Source organism: Euphorbia lathyris, chromosome 6 (genome assembly GCF_963576675.1).
Source record: "Euphorbia lathyris chromosome 6, ddEupLath1.1, whole genome shotgun sequence".
In the NCBI taxonomy this organism is placed as follows: Eukaryota; Viridiplantae; Streptophyta; class Magnoliopsida; order Malpighiales; family Euphorbiaceae; genus Euphorbia; species Euphorbia lathyris.
Genome location: NC_088915.1, coordinates 24,192,815 through 24,212,461, shown reverse-complemented (window position 1 = coordinate 24,212,461; position 19,647 = coordinate 24,192,815). Strand labels below are relative to the sequence as shown.

Sequence of the window (19,647 nt, the reverse complement as noted above, 5' to 3'; positions counted from 1 at the left end):
TGTAGCCACATTTGCAGGTGCATATTTGGCTAAAGTGTTAAACTTAAGCTCGTATTCAACCACAGACATATCCTCCTGCATAAGGGTTAAAAACTCTGTTTGTTTCCTATCTTTATATATCATTGTCATGTATTTATTAGTGAACAACTTCTTGAAAATATCCCATGTCATTTCAGTTCTAATTCTTGTCCTTTTAATAGATCTCCACCATTCTAAAGCTTCTCCAGTGAAAAGATTAGAAACATATTTGACCATTGAGTCTAGTCGACATTCTGTGTTCTCAAGTATATCTTCAATCTTGGCCCACCATTTATCAGCTATATCATGATCTGTACTACCCCCAAACTCTATTGCACCCATCTTTTTAAGCCTTTCAAATTTTTTATCAAAGATTGGCGCATCTCGACGAGCTTGAACACGTGGCTGAGGCTGACCTTGAGCCAAATAGATTACCATCATCTGTTCAAACTGGTTGTAACCCTGAGGATAACCTGCATGTTCTGAAGCTCCTATATGTTCTGAGCTCCCAGACACATGAACATGACCAACTGAACCATGACTAGACACATTACCGGATTGTCCATTCTCACCATCAGACTCCATAACCCTACATGAAACATGACCATGTCAACATGCTTTATAATAAGAAAACATGATTATGTGGTCTTAACCTAGGAATCCAAAACAAGTCATACACAGCCTAATCCATAGGAAAGTAGACCCGCTCTGATACCACTAAATGTAACCCCCTCACTTGGATCACATGATATCTTACACAATATCAGTTATAGACATGCTTTCAATTCTCAATCATATAAACTTCAATCTCATATAAACTTTACATATTATACATAAGAGAAAGCATTTACAATTTACAATACACGTTTAAGTCATTATCCTACATGGAGGATTTACAAAACAAAAGTACATCACAAGACCACAAAATGCCTAGATGAGAATAGACTGACACTGCCGGTGCGACCTTAAGCAAGAAGAACTCCACCTAACATGTAAAATCTGTTGGCAAGGGGTGAGCTGCCTACTCAATAAACATATTACGCATATATGTATATAAAAAAGTAATGTAAAGAGCACAAATCAAAATATATCATCAGTACCAAGTTAGAATTTTCAATAGAAAGATATTCACTTGATTATCTTAGTATAGTGATACTTATGTTAGAAAGGCCTTGCTATACTTAGACAATATATATAAAATGGTCCTTGGGCCCAATCTGTATTCTGGCTCACTAAATTCGGAATACAATCATCTGTACTACGGAGGAGTTAAACTCAACTCACGTACTCATATATCTCAACACATGTGCTTCCGGCTCACAATATTCGGATAGCACTCTCAACTTGGACCATTTCACATATCCATCTAAGCAAGCTCATATTCATATCTTATCCAACCATTATTCAGTTCCAGTATGTGCACAAGGCTCAACATGCCGTATTTACTCATAACACTGCAACATACACAATCATATCATGTTCTTATCAATCATAACGTATCACAAACACTCAAACATTATTCACATCATTCACATCAGATTCAACCACATCTCACACTCCACAAGTCACAAGGCACAATACATTCATACATATATATAAGCAATATGCTTACCGTCGCACTTGGTTCGATCTATTCAACATGATCGGGTGTGCGTTCAATTGCACCTTGCCCTCCTAATGTCACATAACATTTATAAAATTAGCCTTAACATAAACTTAATTAAAATATAAACTAATGAATGCTATATGATTTTCAAGACACTAACTCCACAAAGTTCATGCAATCTAATCTTTTTATCTTAGATCATCACATGACCTACTTGCACACATTCTGCCATAACTTTCTCTATATGAATCCAAATGCCCTGTTTCTAGAACCTACTGAAACTAGACATATATGGGTATAACATATCCAAAAGTCACATTAACATCACTTCTACACAATATATGACATGCAAAATGATTCTGTCATGTTTCTAGCCAAGAAACAGACTACCCAGATTTGCATCTACCATAATGCACTCAACCTAGCTCACAATAAACACAATGGATTTCCAAATCCCTTTACAGACATATACTTCAAGTAGTTAGGAACACGTTTGTATAAATAAACTTTCTCAAATTATGATTCTAAGGTCCTCAAAATCCTACATCAACATGGCTGCCTCACATGACATTCAATTTCGAGGTAGTCATGTTCCATCTAGGTTTGCTTCATCTATATATGGAATTAAAGTCCCATATTTTACAGAGGGTTTCATAACACATATAGGAACATAGTTTATTCTTTATGTATCTTCAAATTCGAACAATATCAAGATGAAAAACATGCTCCAAGATGACTGAAAGCAGTACCCTAGATTTTTGTTTAGGGCACTTGATACATATCTTTCATTTGGACAGCTTATAACCACTTTAAACAACACCAAAACTCAACAAACTCAATCACAACTCATCCAAAACAAATCCTATGATCATACCTAGGTATTTCAGAATCTCAAACCCATAGAAAAGAAGCTAAAACAGCATACTAACCTTCAACTTGTGTCAATCACCTAGAATGCTTCTTAACTTGACTTGTTTGGCTTGAAAATGGAAGAAATTGGAAGATTTTTCTTTGGAAAGGTTTAGGTTATGTAAGAGGAAGGTTTTCTGAAGTTTTGGTCGAAATTGTGGATGGAATAGATAAAGAATGAGTTGTGTACATCTTTTTAAAAGTGAAGAGGCATACTTTGTCTTACTATTGGGTGACATCATGCTTTGTGAGGTGCTTACTTACTAAACTTCATTTCCAGCCCTCAACAAGTCTAATTTAATCAATTAAGGACATGTTTTTTCATTCATTTAAGTCCTAACTCAATTAACCAATCGTTACATCTTAACGACACGCTAATCGCCTACTAATCGCACGCTAATCGCATTATGCATACAAAACTTCCAATGCCAATGAGATGAATCTAAAATGTATGTATTCAATTATGAAAACATATATGAATGTGGGAAGACTCATATGTTAGGGTTTTAGGGATGTTACAAATTAATCGATTCAAAAGAAATGGTTAACCCATACTTGGCACCAATTTACTAGCAGGTTAGGCTATAACAAAAGTATGATGTGTCTCATCTAGCTTGAATAATGATTTCAGGTCTAAGGAATCCACTACAAGCGTTACATGAGATACACCTAATGACACAAAACCATTTGGTGTTCCCAAGCGGACCAGTCAAGTGCTTACTGTTTCAGAAGCCCTTATTCCCTTGGTTTGACATCCAATGTTTATGACCTGTGAAACATCATCATAACCAAGACACATATTCATTATCGTTCCCATGATAACAACAAACTAGGGACATTTTAGTATAGTATCTAATCGCATCATGGTTTCACTTGTCCAGGCCCTTAACCATCCAAACATGTGCAAATCACTATATTAGGATACTCTAAGTAAATTTTCATAATATAAAATGAATTGAATATATTATGGTTTTTATTAATAACAATCAGTTTTACAACATCAAAGGACTAGGATATACACTAACGTAAGTCATTTGGCAGTAGGTTCTTGTTGCTATTGGTGTTACAGGAGGAAACCAAATTACATGTTATGAGGACTGATTTATGGTGAAAAGGTGATATGGACGTTCTATCCCTATCTTTTAGGATAATTTACAGTTTATTCTTGAGATAATAATCAAGTTTAATGTTTAATTTCACTCATATTTCAATAAATCAACCTAACTAATAAAATATGTAATTTTAGTCATTCTAAACCACTTTTTGTTATAAATAAATCAAGTAATCTCAGGTTTAATGTTTTTATTTTACATGCTTAAGGAACATACACAAAATGCAAGAGACAGATGAAAAGTATAGAAAGAACTCACCACACGCCATGTGAATGGAAGAAATTCCTCTTCCAAGTTGCCACACGACATGTAAGATGTCCACACGACATGTGGAGTGTGAATGAGACAATATCGATGGAATTTCGGCAGTAAACTAAGTCAATAAAGTCATTGTACCTTAGTCAACAAACACACCACACGATGTGTGGAATGCATTGACACGAGAAAAAATACCCCTAAACAGCGTGTGAGACATGGATTTCATCCTGATCTACCATGGAGGCAAGTCCATATGGCATATGAGGTATCCACACCCTGTGTGACCCAATTTCAACATCTATATGTGATCGAATGAAAGACAAATGTAATTTACGATCATGTCTCGAACTTGGTTTTTGTATAAATAGGGGTACTTGGCACCTAATTAGGCATGCTGTTTTTATGCAATAAAAGGACCTTACATATTGAGAGCTTGTTATAGCAAAATTCCTCAATCGTCCCAACGAATTTATGGTTCCATCATCTTTCCCCAAGCTGGAAAGTTCCACCTGTATCCGAAACGAAGACTTTGAGTCCGGTTAGCTAGTTCTAAGGGTTGATTCTTACTCTCTTTTATCTTGTTAAGCAGTTTGTACTCTTTCTATGTGCTAGATTTAGTAGTATTCTGCTTTAACTATTTTCACAGTTTCAATATATAATTTACGATTTTCAATTTCACTATACTCGTTGATATTTATTCCTTGCTTTGATTCTCTTAATTGATTATTGTGTAGGTTGATTACAAACTCCGAAATCCATTAGGATTCATATAAGTGTTGCCTCACCGAAATTGACAACCTAGAAACCGTAGGAATTGACAGCCACGACACTTACGGGCCCTATTTTCTGAATCTATTAGAACTAGAATCGCCTTAAGAGGAAATCATGATCTAAGTACTTAATGGAGTTGGTCAGTTTATATATAATCATCTTTGTAAGAGTAAATTGTTAATTGTGTATAATCTGAAATGTTGTTTATTACGTGTTGTAATTTAACGCAATATGTATCATCCCATAAGGGCTTGTATGCTAAAAACTGTCTCACATATAGCTTAGGAATAGTTCATAGTTGTTACACAAACCAAACCAAAAGTATTCATCGCGTAGATAACGCTGTAAAACCGATCGAGTAGTTTGATACTTGTAGGTATAGATCCCGTGGATTTGATACCTGGACTAAACCGGATTTATTACTTGATAACCACATGCTACACTTATCCCTTAGTTGCAATAGAGCGTGTTCTCGAGTAAAATAAGCCTTGATGTCTTTGCGCATCAAGAGGCTTGTGATTTTTTTTTATATGTTTGCATTTGCAGTCCTTTTTAATTGAGCATCTGATTCTTTTTTTCTACTATTTTACGGGGTTCATGAAAACGGATGAGCAATGATGTTTTTAATGGCATAACCCTTAGACAAGAGAAACACTTGTTCCTGATTTCGAAGGCTAAAGAGTTTATGAATGCCTTTATAATTCTAATGAGTGTGATCTAATTCATGGAAGCCATACTCTGCGGATTAAATGGTATCCTTCGGATGCAGGTTGAATTAAGTTAAATATGAACTACTTATAAAGAGAATCTTGGTTATGCTTGAGTTGGAGGGCTAAAGTAGCTGCTAAAAAGATTGTGATTATGCCTATCAAAGCTATTATATTCATTATGTAAGGTATGACTAGGAAAAGTGGGGTATAAATTATATTTCCCTCGTGTTCAGCTATATCAGGAACTCCTCTATAGCCACTTAGACTCCAAATTTCTTTTATTTCTATGTCAAGATCATTTCCCTCACAAGTACGTTCACCTATTCCGCCAAAGACAGATACACCCCATGCTAATATGGGCTTTGCACATGTTTTTTAGCCGAGTTTTAGGGTTTTTTTGGGCTTCCATATGGATGTTAGGCATGTTATTGTGGAGTCGTTCTAGGGTTCACGACGGTCGTGGTGGAGGTTACTCATCCTTTTACTTGGCTTATTATAAGATGCCAATATATGAAGAATAAGACTTAGAATGTTAAGCTTGTTCAGTCTTATGGTAAGAGTAAGTGTGCTATTTGAGTGACGAATTTCATAAGAACTGTTTTTTTTTATCATCACGAATGTGTTATATCTCCACTAGATATCCATGATGTTTTATTTGATAATCGATGTGGGTCTTGCTATAGCAGTATTGTTTGTTTTTAGCTTTGTGTTCTTTATTATTATATTCTTTTTACCTAACTACCATAAAATCACAAATTGAACTATGTTTTTGAGAGGAAGGGAGTGAAGGGACACAAATTGTCCACTAGAAAGTATATTTATGTAGATTAAAATAACAATAATAATAATGATCAACCAATTACAAGAATGAATTGCAGAGGTACATCATAATCAAAAAGAGAAAAAAAGAAAATGATCAAACATAGGTGAAGTTAAAGAGCATATGATGCTTGTAAAGCTTGCCTTCCTCCACAATAGATTGAGGAAAAGAAGGGCGATTAACAAAATCAGGATACCATTGAGTCTCTAAGCACATTCCAGCATGTTTATTATAAACAGCTCCTTCCTTTCCTTTCTCATTATTCAACAATTCTGCGGTGTAAAATTGCAATCCAGGCGCATTGCTTGATATTTCCATTTTAATTCCTGTTTTCTCATTCTGAACTCTTGCCACCAATCTTGATTTAGTCACATCAAAATCGCTTAGTATGAAATTGATGTCATACCCTTTTGGTAGTAGGGCAATCCTTTTCCCTATAGGCTTCATTTCTAGAAATTCTTCTGTGAAATCATAGGCCGTTCCTCTTGCGTACAAAGTTTGTCCGGTCGGGATCAGCTGATCATTCACCGCGGTGTAGAATTCTCCGAAGATTCGGACTTTCTGTTCTAGGACATCGCCGCTGTTGTGTCCACCCAAGTTCCAGTATGCGTGTTGAGCAAGTGAGACCGGTGTTGCCTTTTTGTCCAAACTCCTTGCTTTGAAGTATACGTTGAATTGATTGTTTTCAAGAAGTGTGTACGTTGTTACAACTCTGAGTGCACCAGGAAATCCTGCAATACAAAGAGTACGTATCAGCTAACAGCTAACATCTACAAGCTACCAGTAACAACAAACAATAAGTAAAATACAGAGTACATCTACAAGCTAGCAGTAACAACAAACAATAAATAAATAAATAGTAACCTTCGTCGCCATCGTTACTGCGATAGGTGAAAGTAATGAAAGGGGTAGGGCCATCTTGTTTATGTTTGGTAACTTTCCAGACTTTATGAGAGTATCCTTTTGGACCACCATGAAGTGTGTTTTTCCCGTCATTAGCAGGCAGTTTATAGGTTTGCCCTTTCAACTTAAATTCAGCTCCGGCGATTCTATTCGCGACACGTCCCACCACTGCTCCGAAATATGCTTTCCCCTCCTGCAGTTTTTATCTTATTCAATTACATCACAAATCAATTAAAAAGAATCAATGTAAAATCATATATACCTCATACTCCTTAACAGTATCATATCCAAGAACAATATCAATTGGCTTTCCCGTCTTGTCATTAATTTTGAAAGAGACAAGGGCAGCACCATAGTTGGTAAACTTCAAAGACATATTTCCCTTCTTGAGTTCATAAAAGCCAACTGCGTCAGCTTTGGCATCTGCAGCAGGTTTTGCTTGGGCATTGGCTAAACCAAGCACTAGAAATGTGCAGAACACAAAAAGCATGGACATTTTTCCTAATGTTTCCATGTTTAAGTTAATGATGAGTGAATTGTTCTTAATTAGAGGAAGAATATATAGATTTAGGAAAGCTAAATATAGATATTCATAAACACATTATATACCACTAATTTTAGTTGATATTTGAAATAAACAGAGTTAATTTTTCTATTACACTGTCCATAAACTTTTTCCTATTTTTTTTTATTTCAGCAATTATGCAGGCGTACGTTACGCTAGCCTGAAAAAAGAACTAATCATCACTGATTGTTTATTTTTCTATTTTTTCAAAATGTCAAATAGTCTTGAATAATTGTCTTAAAATTTTAGTTAAGCAATTTTTTTTTTGCTCAGATACTAATTTAAATTTTTTCCACCACTTTTTTTTTGTTGTGACAAAAATGTTTAGGCAAGCTTAATTAGGCCTAACCATTTCAAAAAGAACAGTCATACGGAGCAAAACTCAGTGACAACAACGGAGTTCTTGCTCCTAACTACCACGAAGAGGAAGCACAAGATGAAGGAAGAAGAAAATGAAGAGTCAAGAAGGAAGATGGAAGAGTTCGAATAAATGCTTTTGGTAACAGTAGAAGTATAGCTAGAAGACTTTAAGTCTTTCTCCAAATCCCCACGTTAAGGATCACTTTAAATGCCTTAGGGGCATTTCCGACTTTTCACCAGCAATAGAGAATTCTAGAAGGAGTCCATCTACACAAGCTGCACCACACGATGGAGGAACAAAGTCCATTTTCATCACAACCATTGATCATAGTACTTTCTGATCAAAGGCTCTCCTAATGCCACTTGGCTCGTGTCCTTTGTTTTCCTTTTCTTGTTGAGCACACCTAGCAACAATATAAGAATGTAAATATCTTTTTTTTTTTAATTTTTAATGAGAATTAATTCAAAAGCCTTGCTTTTACCTCATTCAAATTATTATGGTATCAAAGCATCTCTGAATTTCTTTTCTGCTTCAAGTGAGCATTAATGGCTACTCCTATAATCAATTCCAGTAGCCCCTATCATCTTCCACCAAATGAGACTCCAGCCTTATCCCTTGTTTCATAAGCACTTACCAGACCTAATTACCATCAATGGTCGTGTGCCGTCAAGGTGGCTCTCATGTCTAAAAACAAATTCTCTTTTGTCGACGGAACCATCAAAGCACCCGCCTTGGGCAATGCCATGTATAACCAATGAGAGAGATGCAACAATATGGTCATATCATGGATACACCATGCCATCTCTCCTTCCATAGCTCGAAGCATTATGTGGCTGGATAAGGCGGATCAAATCTGGGCCGACTTGAAGGAACGCTTCACCCAAGCAGATTCGTTAAGGATCTTGGAACTCCGAAGAGAGATTCATAGCCTGAAACAGGGAAATGGAAATGTTACTGAGTATTATACGAGTCTGAAGATACTCTATGATGAACTACTAAACTTGAGGCCCATGCCCAAGTGTACCTGTCGGCTTGCTTGCAATTATGGTGCTTTCAAGATCTTGAGAGATCAACAGGATGCGGATCAAGTGATCACCTTCCTACAGGGACTGAACGAGTCCTATTCCACCGTATGCTCTCAGATCCTCCTCATCAAGCCGCTGCCCTCACTCAACAAAGTCTTTGCTTTGTCCATTCAGCACGAATGACAGATAGGCCTTGCGCCTGTCAAAAATGGAGACGGAAGTGAAAGCATACCATTTGTTGGATTCACCAACACACAAAATAGACCCAGCAACAATCGAAACAACAACCTGAGGTATACAAACTGTAAAAATGCAAACAAAAGCTCATCATTATGCACTTTCTGTGGAAATACATGACATACAGAGGACATTTGTTTCAAGAAACACGACTACCCTCCAAGTTATGGCAACAGAAACAAAGGCAACAACTACAGTACCACCCAACACAAGGCAAACACAACGACAAGTCAAAGCAGGGATAATGGCGACTCAGGTGAAGAAGATAACAGACAAACAGGACCAGATCCATTCACACTCACCAAGGAGCAATGTTAGACACTAGTTGCCTTACTTCCACAGCCTTGCCCAGGAAAATCCCCAGCAACCAACAGCAACATAAATACCTTTGCAAAGGGTAACAACTCTGGTATGGCTCTGAACACTATTTTTGGTAACTTCCCCAAACCATACTGGATAATAGACACTGGAGCAACTGACCACATCATATGCAATGTCAAATTTTATGATTCATACACCAAATTTGACAACTGCTGGATAAATTTACCCAATGGAGACAGAGTCAAGGCAGAATACATTGACACAGTACCACTAATCAGAACTCATTTTATATCATGCATTGTGCATTCCAAACTTTGATTATAACTTGATATCAACTAGTAAACTACTCGACACTAGCACAATGTGCATGTTTATAACCAGGTCAATGTGTGTGATACATGATACCAGAAATTGGACGAAGATTGGCTGGGCTAAGGAACATGAGGGCCTATACTACTTAGAACATCCTACCCCTAACACAGTGAATGCTCATTCTACTTTTTCAATCAAGGCCAATTTATGGCATTTGCGTTTTGGCCATCCCTCTCATGAGAAGTTGTAAGGCCTTTATCTATCATGTAATGATTTCAATTCAATAAAAAATGCACCTTGTCACATATGCCAACGAGCTAAACAGAAAAACGCATCTTTCCCACTAAGTAGTAGCATTGCTAAAGACATTTTTGACATTATTCACGTAGATATTTGGGGCCCAGTCAAGGAATCTTATTCTGCAAACACTAATTCTTAACCATACTCGAGCAGGTACACGTGGGTTTCACTCATGAGCACAAAGGCAGATACCAGCCTTATTGTGCAACAATTCTGCAGCTATGTTTATAGATAATTCAACAAAAGGGTTAAAGTCATACGATCAGATAATGGCCCAGAATTCATTATGCGTGACTTCTATGCAACAAACGGCATAATACACCAAACATCGTGCCCTGAGACACCACAACAGAATGGTCGGGTCGAAAGGAAGCACCTAGACATCCTAAACACCACTCGTGCTATCATGTTTCAGAGTTCATTGCCTAAATCTACTGGCCTAAAGCAGTCAGTCATGCCGTGTACCTCATCAACAGATTGCCCTCACAGCCAATTCAAAAACAAACGCCCTATGAACGACTATATAGTGAAACAAGCAGTCTTGATGATCTAAAAGTGTTCGGGTGCTTAGCATATGCCACCACCCTCGACAGACACAAGACAAAGTTCATAGACAAGGCTATGAGATGCGCCTTCCTCGGCTACAGGAATGGCATAAAAGGGTTTAAGCTTTTGAATCTGACCATTAAGATGATTTTTTTTCCAGGAATGTCAAGTTCTTCGAAGAACATTTTCCTTTCTCAGGAACCAATTCCACGACAGACACATCATTCTATAGTGAAGATGCCCTAGACACTATACATGAAAATTTTGAAGATGATGAAGAACCACAGCCAATCATACCAGACAATCAACAAACACATAACATCATACAAGACGTGGATACCACACAAACAGGACATGACAGTGAAGATGAACAAACAAACCAACCACAAACAAACCAACCAGCAATTCCAGCCACAAACAGGCCCACTCGGACAAGGAGAATGCCTATATACCTTTAAGACTACCATGTAGCCTTAGCCGCTGGTTCCTCATTGCCTTGCCTTACAAACTCTCCCCATGCCTTGTCTAAACACTTATCCTACTCTGCATTGTCACCAGCCAAATGAACTTTCTCCATCAATGTCACTTGCCATAAAGAACCTACCATATACAAGGAAGCTCAATTAGATGAAAACTAGAAATAATCAATGAACATAGAACTTCTTGCCCTAGAAGCTAATCACACATGGGATTTAGTGATCTTACCTAAGGGGAAACAGCCCATTGGTTGCCAGTGGGTCTATAAGCTCAAACACAAAACGGACGGCAGCATTTCTCGCTTTAAGGCGTGCCTCATCGCAAAGGGCTACGCACAACGGCAAGATGTTGACTTCACTGCTACTTTCGCCCCTATAGCCAAATTCATAACCATCAGAGTTGTTCTAGCATTGACAATTTCTAAATAGTGGCACTTACAACAGTTGGATATAAATAATGCATACTTACATGGGGATCTTTACGAGGATGTCTACATGACCTTACTGTTGGTCCCGTGTAACGTGACAAGATTAGTTCCAAGAGGGGGGGGGGGGAGTTAGGAACTATTTAAAATTTTCACGTTAAGGCTGACTTCTTTTTAAGTTAAGACTTTTACTTAGTCTTTTAGCATAGTGGTGCTGAGTGAGATCAGAGGCAAGTTTAGTTAACTAGTAACTAAAACTACTTCTATCGTTGAGTCGGGAGATAACACTTAGGTCTATTCCTGAACTCAGTGCTCAGGTCACACAACTCAGTATATAGATTTTACATTTTACTAGGCACAGTATAAAGCAAGTATATAAGGAGTAAGAGTTAGAAAGTTTTACTCATCAGACTTATCCTGGTTCGGCCTCCTGCCTACTGCCTACGTCCAGTCCCCGAAATCCTTCCGAGCTTTTTAATCCACTACCGAGCTCTTTCAGATAGAGCACAAACCTCTTACAATAGTCAGTGAGTATATAGAGTACCTTCCTCTATATCCTATACTCAATACTATTCTACCACTGAGTGCTATAACCGAGGAACTCAGTATCTCCTTCTATTCTCTAGAAATTGATAAATGTTTTGTTCTAAATACAAAAAACACTTTAGATGATTAACAATCTAGGCTTTTACATAGAATATGAATGAGTGTAAGATTTCTTTGCTTTGCTTTGGCACAGAACTTCAAGTTGCGATTTGGTCAGCGTTTCGACTTGGTGAAGATCTGCATCGAATGAAGCAATTGAGAGACCTATTTATAGTGACATCTGAGGCACCGGTTATTTCAAATTTCGAAATAACCGTTGGAGGAAAACAGCTTGTTGTCGCTTTCACTTCATCAGTACTCAGTGTCTTAGGCCAATGAGAACGTTGCCTTTTCTGTCTTCTTCAGTTGTCAGGTACTTCTGGTCAGTAGGCGTCAGATTGTCCCTCTACTTATGGCAAAGTCTTCCAGACAACTTCCTACGTCTTCTGAAACTTTCCCAAAGTGGAACGACTTTGTCTCAAAGTTATTCAGGTCAACTACTGACCTGTCTTCTATCCATTCGACTCAACAACTTCGGCATGAAGTCATTGGAAACTCCTTCTAGATCCTTCCATTTGCTGGGCCGCATTCTGGTGCTGAGTTGGATCTGTTGACTTGGGCTTTGACCTTCTCTTATGGGCTTTTGGGCCTTGGTCTTTTAATGTCTTCTAATCTTATTAATTTAAATACTCAATATTGAACAAACACATTAGTAGTAATTAAATCAAAACATTTAAATTTAATGTGTTGGAATATTTAATCACAGGAATTTAAATCTAATTTAAATAATTTTGTCAAATCAAAATCATTGTGGAAAGATGTTTCAACACTTGCCTCCCGGCTTTCCCAGAGACACTCCCAACCAGGTCTGTAAGTTGCGCAAGTCCCTTTATGGCCTTCGTTAGGTTGGTCACCAATGGAACGCCAAGTTCACCACCACTGTCCAAGAATTAGGCTTTCGACAATCCACCGCCGATCCTTCCATGTTTTTCCTGACTAGGGATACCAACACCACAGTTCTGCTCATCTACGTCAATGACATCATTGTCACTGGGAATCACCTTCCCACCATCTCTTCGACCAAACGCCATCTTCACACCTCCTTCAGTATAAAGGACCTCGACGATCTGAACTCTTTTATGGGTTTTGAGTTCTCCCGTGATACACAGGGCCTGCACATGTCACAACACAAATATGTGTTTGAGCTCCTACATGACATGCAGTTTCTAGACTGTAAACCAGCTTCCTCCCTAGCTTTACCCAATCAAAAACACAATCTTCACTCTCCATATCTCCCTAACATCACACCATACAGACAATTAATTAGAAAATTGCTATACCTCATTCACACCAGGCCCGACCTCTCTTACATTATAAATCACTTATCCCAATCCCTCACTCAACCCACCATAGAAGACATGCAAAAAGCTCATCGAATCTTACGTTACCTCAAAGGAACAATTGGACTCAGCCTCTTTTTCCCTGCATGCAACACCCTCATAGTTCAGGCCATTTCCGACTTTGATTGGGCTACTAGCCCCACCACCCGCAAATCAGTCACCGGCTACGTTGTCTTTATCGGCTCCACCGTCGTCTCCTGGCGCTCTAAAAAGCAGAGCACCATCTCTAGATCGTCATCTGAGGCCGAATATCGCGCCATGGCTTCGACGTCCTACAAGCTTCACTAGATTCATAAATCTCCTTCGCGATCTGCAGTTTTCCCCACACACATCATCCCTCCTCTTCTCCGACAACACATCCGCCTTGCACATCGCCCAAAATCCCATCTTCCACGAACGGACGAAGCACATCGACATTGATTGTCATGTGATCCGTGAGTGAGTTCAGTCTGGGTTCATTCGCCTCATGCCTATTTCCTCTGCCTTACAGCTCGCCGACCTCTTTACAAAGCCCCAACACGCTCCTCATCTTCGTTTTCTTCTTCGCAAACTAGGTTTGCACAACCCTTATGCAAATCTAGTTTGAGGGAGGCTAATACAGAGGAAAACTCAATGACAACAATGGAGTTCTTTCTCATAACTACCACGAACAGGAAGCATAAGATGAAGGAAGAAGAAAATGAAGAGTCAAGAAGGAAGATGGAAGAGTTCGAATAAGTGCTTTTGATAACAGTAGAAGTACAGCTAGAAGACTTTAAGTCTTTCTCCAAATCCCCACGTTAAGGATCACTTTAAATGCCTTAGGGGCATTTCCGACTTTTCACCAGCAATAAAGAATTCTAGAAGGAGTCCATCTACACAAGCTGCACCACACGATGGAGGAACAAAGTCCCTTTTCATCACAACCATATTGATCATAGTACTTTCTGATCAAAGGCTCTCCTTATGCCACTTGGCTCCTGTCCTTTATTTTCCTTTTCTTGTTGAGCACACCTAGCAACAATATAAGAATGTAAATATCATTTCTTTAATTTTTAATGAGAATTAATTCAAAAGCCTTGCTTTTACCTCATTCAAATTATTAAACAGATTTGAACTCATGATCTCTTGTATTAAAAACATATTTCTTAACCAATCTAATCTGCTTAAAATATTACGACAAATACACCACCACCATAAACTAATATTAGAGGGGCCTATCAGATACCGAAACCACCACTACTCAGGGGTGAAATCGACAGACAAAGGGTCAGAGCTCCCGAGCTTTGGGCTAAGGGTCCGTTTGTTTCAGCTGTTCTTGTTTGCTGTTTATTGCTGCTGTTTGCTATTTGTTGTGTTGCTGATAGACATTAGATATTAGTTGTTTTTTTTTTTGCAAAAAGCATCTGTTTCAGAATTTTACCAAATACTTTCTATCTCCTGTTTAGTATTGAAAAGCAAAAGGCAGTTTCGAAAAATGGAAACAAACAGGCACTAAATCAGCCACTGAAATAAACTACTGGCTAAAACACTTAACTAATATTAATTGTAATCTCCCAATTCTTCCCTCAAGCTCGAATATACACAGTGTTTAGTCTAAGCTTCATTGACTATTAAAGGAAAAAAAAAAGGTTTAGTTAGTATTTTGTTTAGATGAAGTATAATTGTTTCCTTTCATAGGAAAAATGGTACATGTAAGCCCAAGTAATTAAAAAATGGGTTAATTACAAATAGATGTCTTGTGGTTTCACGTTGCAAATAGATTAATTCTTCAAAATTTTCATTTTGAGGTCGTTATGGGTCAAATTTGGCAAGGTCAATAAAAAATAAAATTTTACAAACCATAGGTTTGCGTTTGTAACAAAAAATACCACAAGTATGCATCTGCAAATCCGTGAAACTATAAGACATCTATTTGTAACTAACCCTAAAAAATTACAATAAAAAACTACATCAAAGAAGCTTGAATCATCAATATCATAGGTCGTGATAGAGCAATAGTAGACAGTTATTGAATTTTTTTTTGGCACAACGACGACAAACATACTCCACCTAAAATCGATTTCATAATATTTTTCTTTAGAAATGACTTCATAATCTTTCAATAAGATAGATCTAATGATGGTTTCTATTAAAAAAACATGATAACACTAAGAAAAAAGCCCCTTGGCTGAAAGCTTATTTCTCCATTCGCTGACGCAAGCTTATTTCTCCATTCTGTTTTGATTGGAGAGTGCTTTGTATAAGAAAGTTGATTTTTTTTTGGCTAATATATGTTATTTCTCCTTAATTTTTTTTTTAATGTAGAAATTACATGTGTTTTTAGCAAGCATTTAGGCGGCATTGCACCTTATAATTAGATTAATACATATTCTGAAGCATTTTGTATTTATAGCCAAAATGATTTTATTGAGCTTTTAATTAGTATTAAAATAAAAACTTATTATGTCTTTTCTTTTAATATATGAAAGATGTGATAACCGAGGAGTTGAATTGTATAAACAATAATTATAAAGAGATTGACAGAAAATTGGGATATGAAAACAAAAACTTATTTATTTATTAGGTGAACTGAAATTGGGATAGAAGTACAAGGAATTAAGAGATACAGAAAGCAAAGAGAGAAGTTCCAGGTGAAAAGAATCTATAACCATTCCCAACATAAACACATCCATCACTCACAGAAGCTTCTCCAAATATAGTAGCTCCTGTATTAAATGTCCATAAAATCTTACCATTCCTTGCATCCATTGCATAAAATGGCCCAGTTGGTGATGTTGATCCCCCAAAAAGAACCCCATTTGCTATAGTAACAGGACCACTGGCTGACCAATTGACTGGATCACCTGTTGACCATATAATTCTACCATCTGCACCATCCATTGCAACCCACCCCCCACTTATTACACTTACATTTGAGGGCTTTAGAGTAAAATTCTTTCTCTCTGAATTATTAATGTTTGTGTACACTCTCCTTCCTTCTGTAGCTGCCCCCCAAAACCCTCCCCCGCCGAACCCCCCAGGCCCAGCTTCTGTGAACCAGAGAATATCGCCTGTGTCACGATCAAGTGACCAAGCAAACCCACTTTTCTGCACAGCTGAAACTATATCTTTCTTAGTTCCATTAACATGGACACTCAACATCATTGGTGCTGCTGAAAAATCAGCATCTGGATTGGGACCAGGAGGACAACCAGGTGTTGAAGGATCTATACAAGCAAAAAACCAAAGGTCATAACCTCCTAATTGTTTGTACCATTTGATTTCTCCGTTGTCAAGATCAAGAGCTAGGATTGAATTTGAATGGTTTTCAGGCTCGATACAAGCATCAGGATCTGTTGGAGGTGTTGTTTGATTGTTTTGCTTTTCTTGACATTCTTCTATACGAGGAGGAGCTGAATACATGTTTCCTGTTGCAATATAAACATGGTTTCTAGAACTATCGATTGATGGGCTGCTTCCCCATATAGCTGCTCCTGCATATTCTCCATGATTACCGAAATTGTCCGGCAGCATATAAGTTCTCCATATTATTTTGCCTGTTTTTGCATTCAATTTCAAGAAGCTTCCCCTAAATGTGCAGCACTGTTCAATGCTTGATGTTTCTTCTAGCGAAGATGTACCAATTACAATGCCCTGCCATTCAATATTTCATTTAAGGGTTTCAAAATAACAATAAAATATTAATACCTTAATTCATCTTAAATTATTTTATTTGACTTATAAATTTTATTATAGAAAAATGAAATATATAATCAACTGATTAATATCTTCATACTATTGTAACTCATAGATGTAATAATGTTTGTAATTCCAAAAGTTTTAGATTTAATGAGTGTAGATTTAACATTAATATCAAGATCCGTATGAATACTATATATTATGTTGATTTTATAATACAACATGTATTTTTAAACTGGTAATTTTTTTTTTGGTAAAATGCATACTGATGCATTTGATCATTATGGATTCAGTGCATTCAATTCATGAGCTTTCATTTCTACATATTAGGTTCCATTTGTTTGCATAAAAATATTGTGCATGAAAATATTTTCTTAATTTTCTGATATTTATTTACATAGGAAAATAAGTTAATGAAAAATTTTAGATTAGTCAACAAAAAAAATATACTAAGAAAGTGAGAAAAATGTTTTAAGTAACTACCTTCTTTGAGAAGAGTAAAATATTTGAACCCTATCCTGTTATTTCTAATCATTTTGAAATTAGCAGTCACACCGACAACTTTTTTTCCATTTTTCGGTGTTGTAACCAAACACTGAAAAATATTTATTTTCTAACATAATAACTTCCCATACATGTGATGTAGATATATAGAAAAAATATAAAAACTGTTTTAAGCATATAAAAACCTAATATGGAATTATAAAACATACAATTTTTAGGTATAGATGAAATGAGTAATCTTCTGTTAATCATATTTACCTTTATATGGAGGTTTATTAGAATCCTAAAGTGTATTTAAAACATTCACATGCTTAGATTTAATAAGTCTGGATCTAAGTATAAATAACCAAATTCACTTGATCATTTAGGATCGAGGTGAATACTACTGATATTTTTTATAATCACAACTACTAATTTGATAAGTAAAAGCTTAATATGACAAAAGATAATGCACCAAAATCAGAAATAGGGAGTATGAATGGCTAACCCTTTGAAGTAAGTCCCAGACATGGTAATTAAACTCTTAGGATGAGCATCAAGGCGGGTTGACCAAACAAGCTTTCCAGAAGATCTTCGAACAGCAACAACAAAAGCAGGACCATATATTCCAATAATAAGCAAATCAGGACCTGCAATTGTAGGGGTTGATCTAGACAAACTTGTGTTTGTACTCAATTCAGGACCCAATAAGTCATGGACACTTTTATTCCAAACTTGAGAACCATCAAATGCATTAACAGCATACACATAACCATTCCAACTCGGGAAATAAACAACACCATCATAAATTGCTGGTGTTGCTGATACATTGCTTCCTGTGAAGAATTTCCACTTCAATTTTAACTGAGATACTGTTTTCCTGCTTATCTTTATTTCGTTTTTTGCATATCTTCTGTTGTATATATCTCCACCATGATTTAACCAGTTTTGTTTTCCTCCACGCTTTTCCTATAAATTAAAAGAAATCGTCACAAATTACCATTTTTTTGAGCTGGATTAGGATTGACTAATTTGACGCTAACATGTAAAACCAAGGGGAATAAATTGAGTTTTACCCCCATAAGAAAATGAATATGCAAATATAAATGAAGAGAATAAGATGTTACACTAACATGAGAATCTGCTGGGTGGATCATAGATTGCAGACATAATATGAGTAGAACAAGGTTGAAACACCTTTTACAGACAGAAAGTGCCATGATTACAAAAGATATTGCAAGGTGTAACATCTCTTCCTCGTACTTATATACACAATACATCTATATTTTATTCTTAATAATTCTTTTTCGTTTAAGGTTGGTTCAGATTTTAAATTAATAATATTATAGTCTAAGTATCGTTTAAGAAAAGTATACTGATCTGGAATCAAATTGAGCATTATCTTAAGCTATTGATGACCTTACAACTTAATGCCATTAATTGGTTACTTATAATACATACAGTATATATATTTAACCAGTATTCTGCAAGTTGGTCGGTGTAGTTTGTCAAAATTTCTTGTTTGCCAAGCTAGTTTATTTTGCTATTTATCATAAAATATTGTATTTTTGTTCTAAACCATGTGTATTCTTATTGACATAATTTTGTTCGGGCTTTAGTTAAGGTTAAGACTCATCACTTTTCACTGTGGATGTATTTAGTGGAAATCGAAAATGAGATATTTTTCTACAAACTTAGCCTATGGTATCTAGCGGAAGTTATAATAAAACTATTCTTAGACCTTAACAATCGGCTTAAACTCTTAGTTCAATTGGTTCCATAACATGGTAATCTTCACAACATCATTTATTGATTTAATTTCAATATATGGTAAGGTGGGTATG

General features: G+C 36.6%; 2 protein-coding genes across 2 annotated transcripts; both read right to left on the bottom strand.

Annotated features, from left to right (window-relative positions):
• Nucleotides 1-6,197: 6,197 nt before the first annotated feature.
• Nucleotides 6,198-7,626, bottom strand: LOC136233867 (uncharacterized). Its single transcript, XM_066023586.1, has 3 exons — nt 7,370-7,626; nt 7,069-7,300; nt 6,198-6,935 (listed from the first exon to the last, which is right to left on the bottom strand). The coding sequence occupies exons 1-3, from the start codon at nt 7,619-7,621 to the stop codon at nt 6,301-6,303; spliced, it is 1,119 nt and encodes a 372-aa protein (XP_065879658.1). The 5' UTR covers nt 7,622-7,626; the 3' UTR covers nt 6,198-6,300.
• An 8,590-nt stretch (nt 7,627-16,216) lies between these two features.
• LOC136233623 (uncharacterized) lies at nt 16,217-19,052 on the bottom strand. The gene is made up of 4 exons (XM_066023351.1): nt 18,937-19,052; nt 18,312-18,772; nt 18,083-18,107; nt 16,217-17,275 (listed from the first exon to the last, which is right to left on the bottom strand). The coding sequence occupies exons 1-4, from the start codon at nt 19,021-19,023 to the stop codon at nt 16,238-16,240; spliced, it is 1,611 nt and encodes a 536-aa protein (XP_065879423.1). The 5' UTR covers nt 19,024-19,052; the 3' UTR covers nt 16,217-16,237.
• Nucleotides 19,053-19,647: the final 595 nt, after the last annotated feature.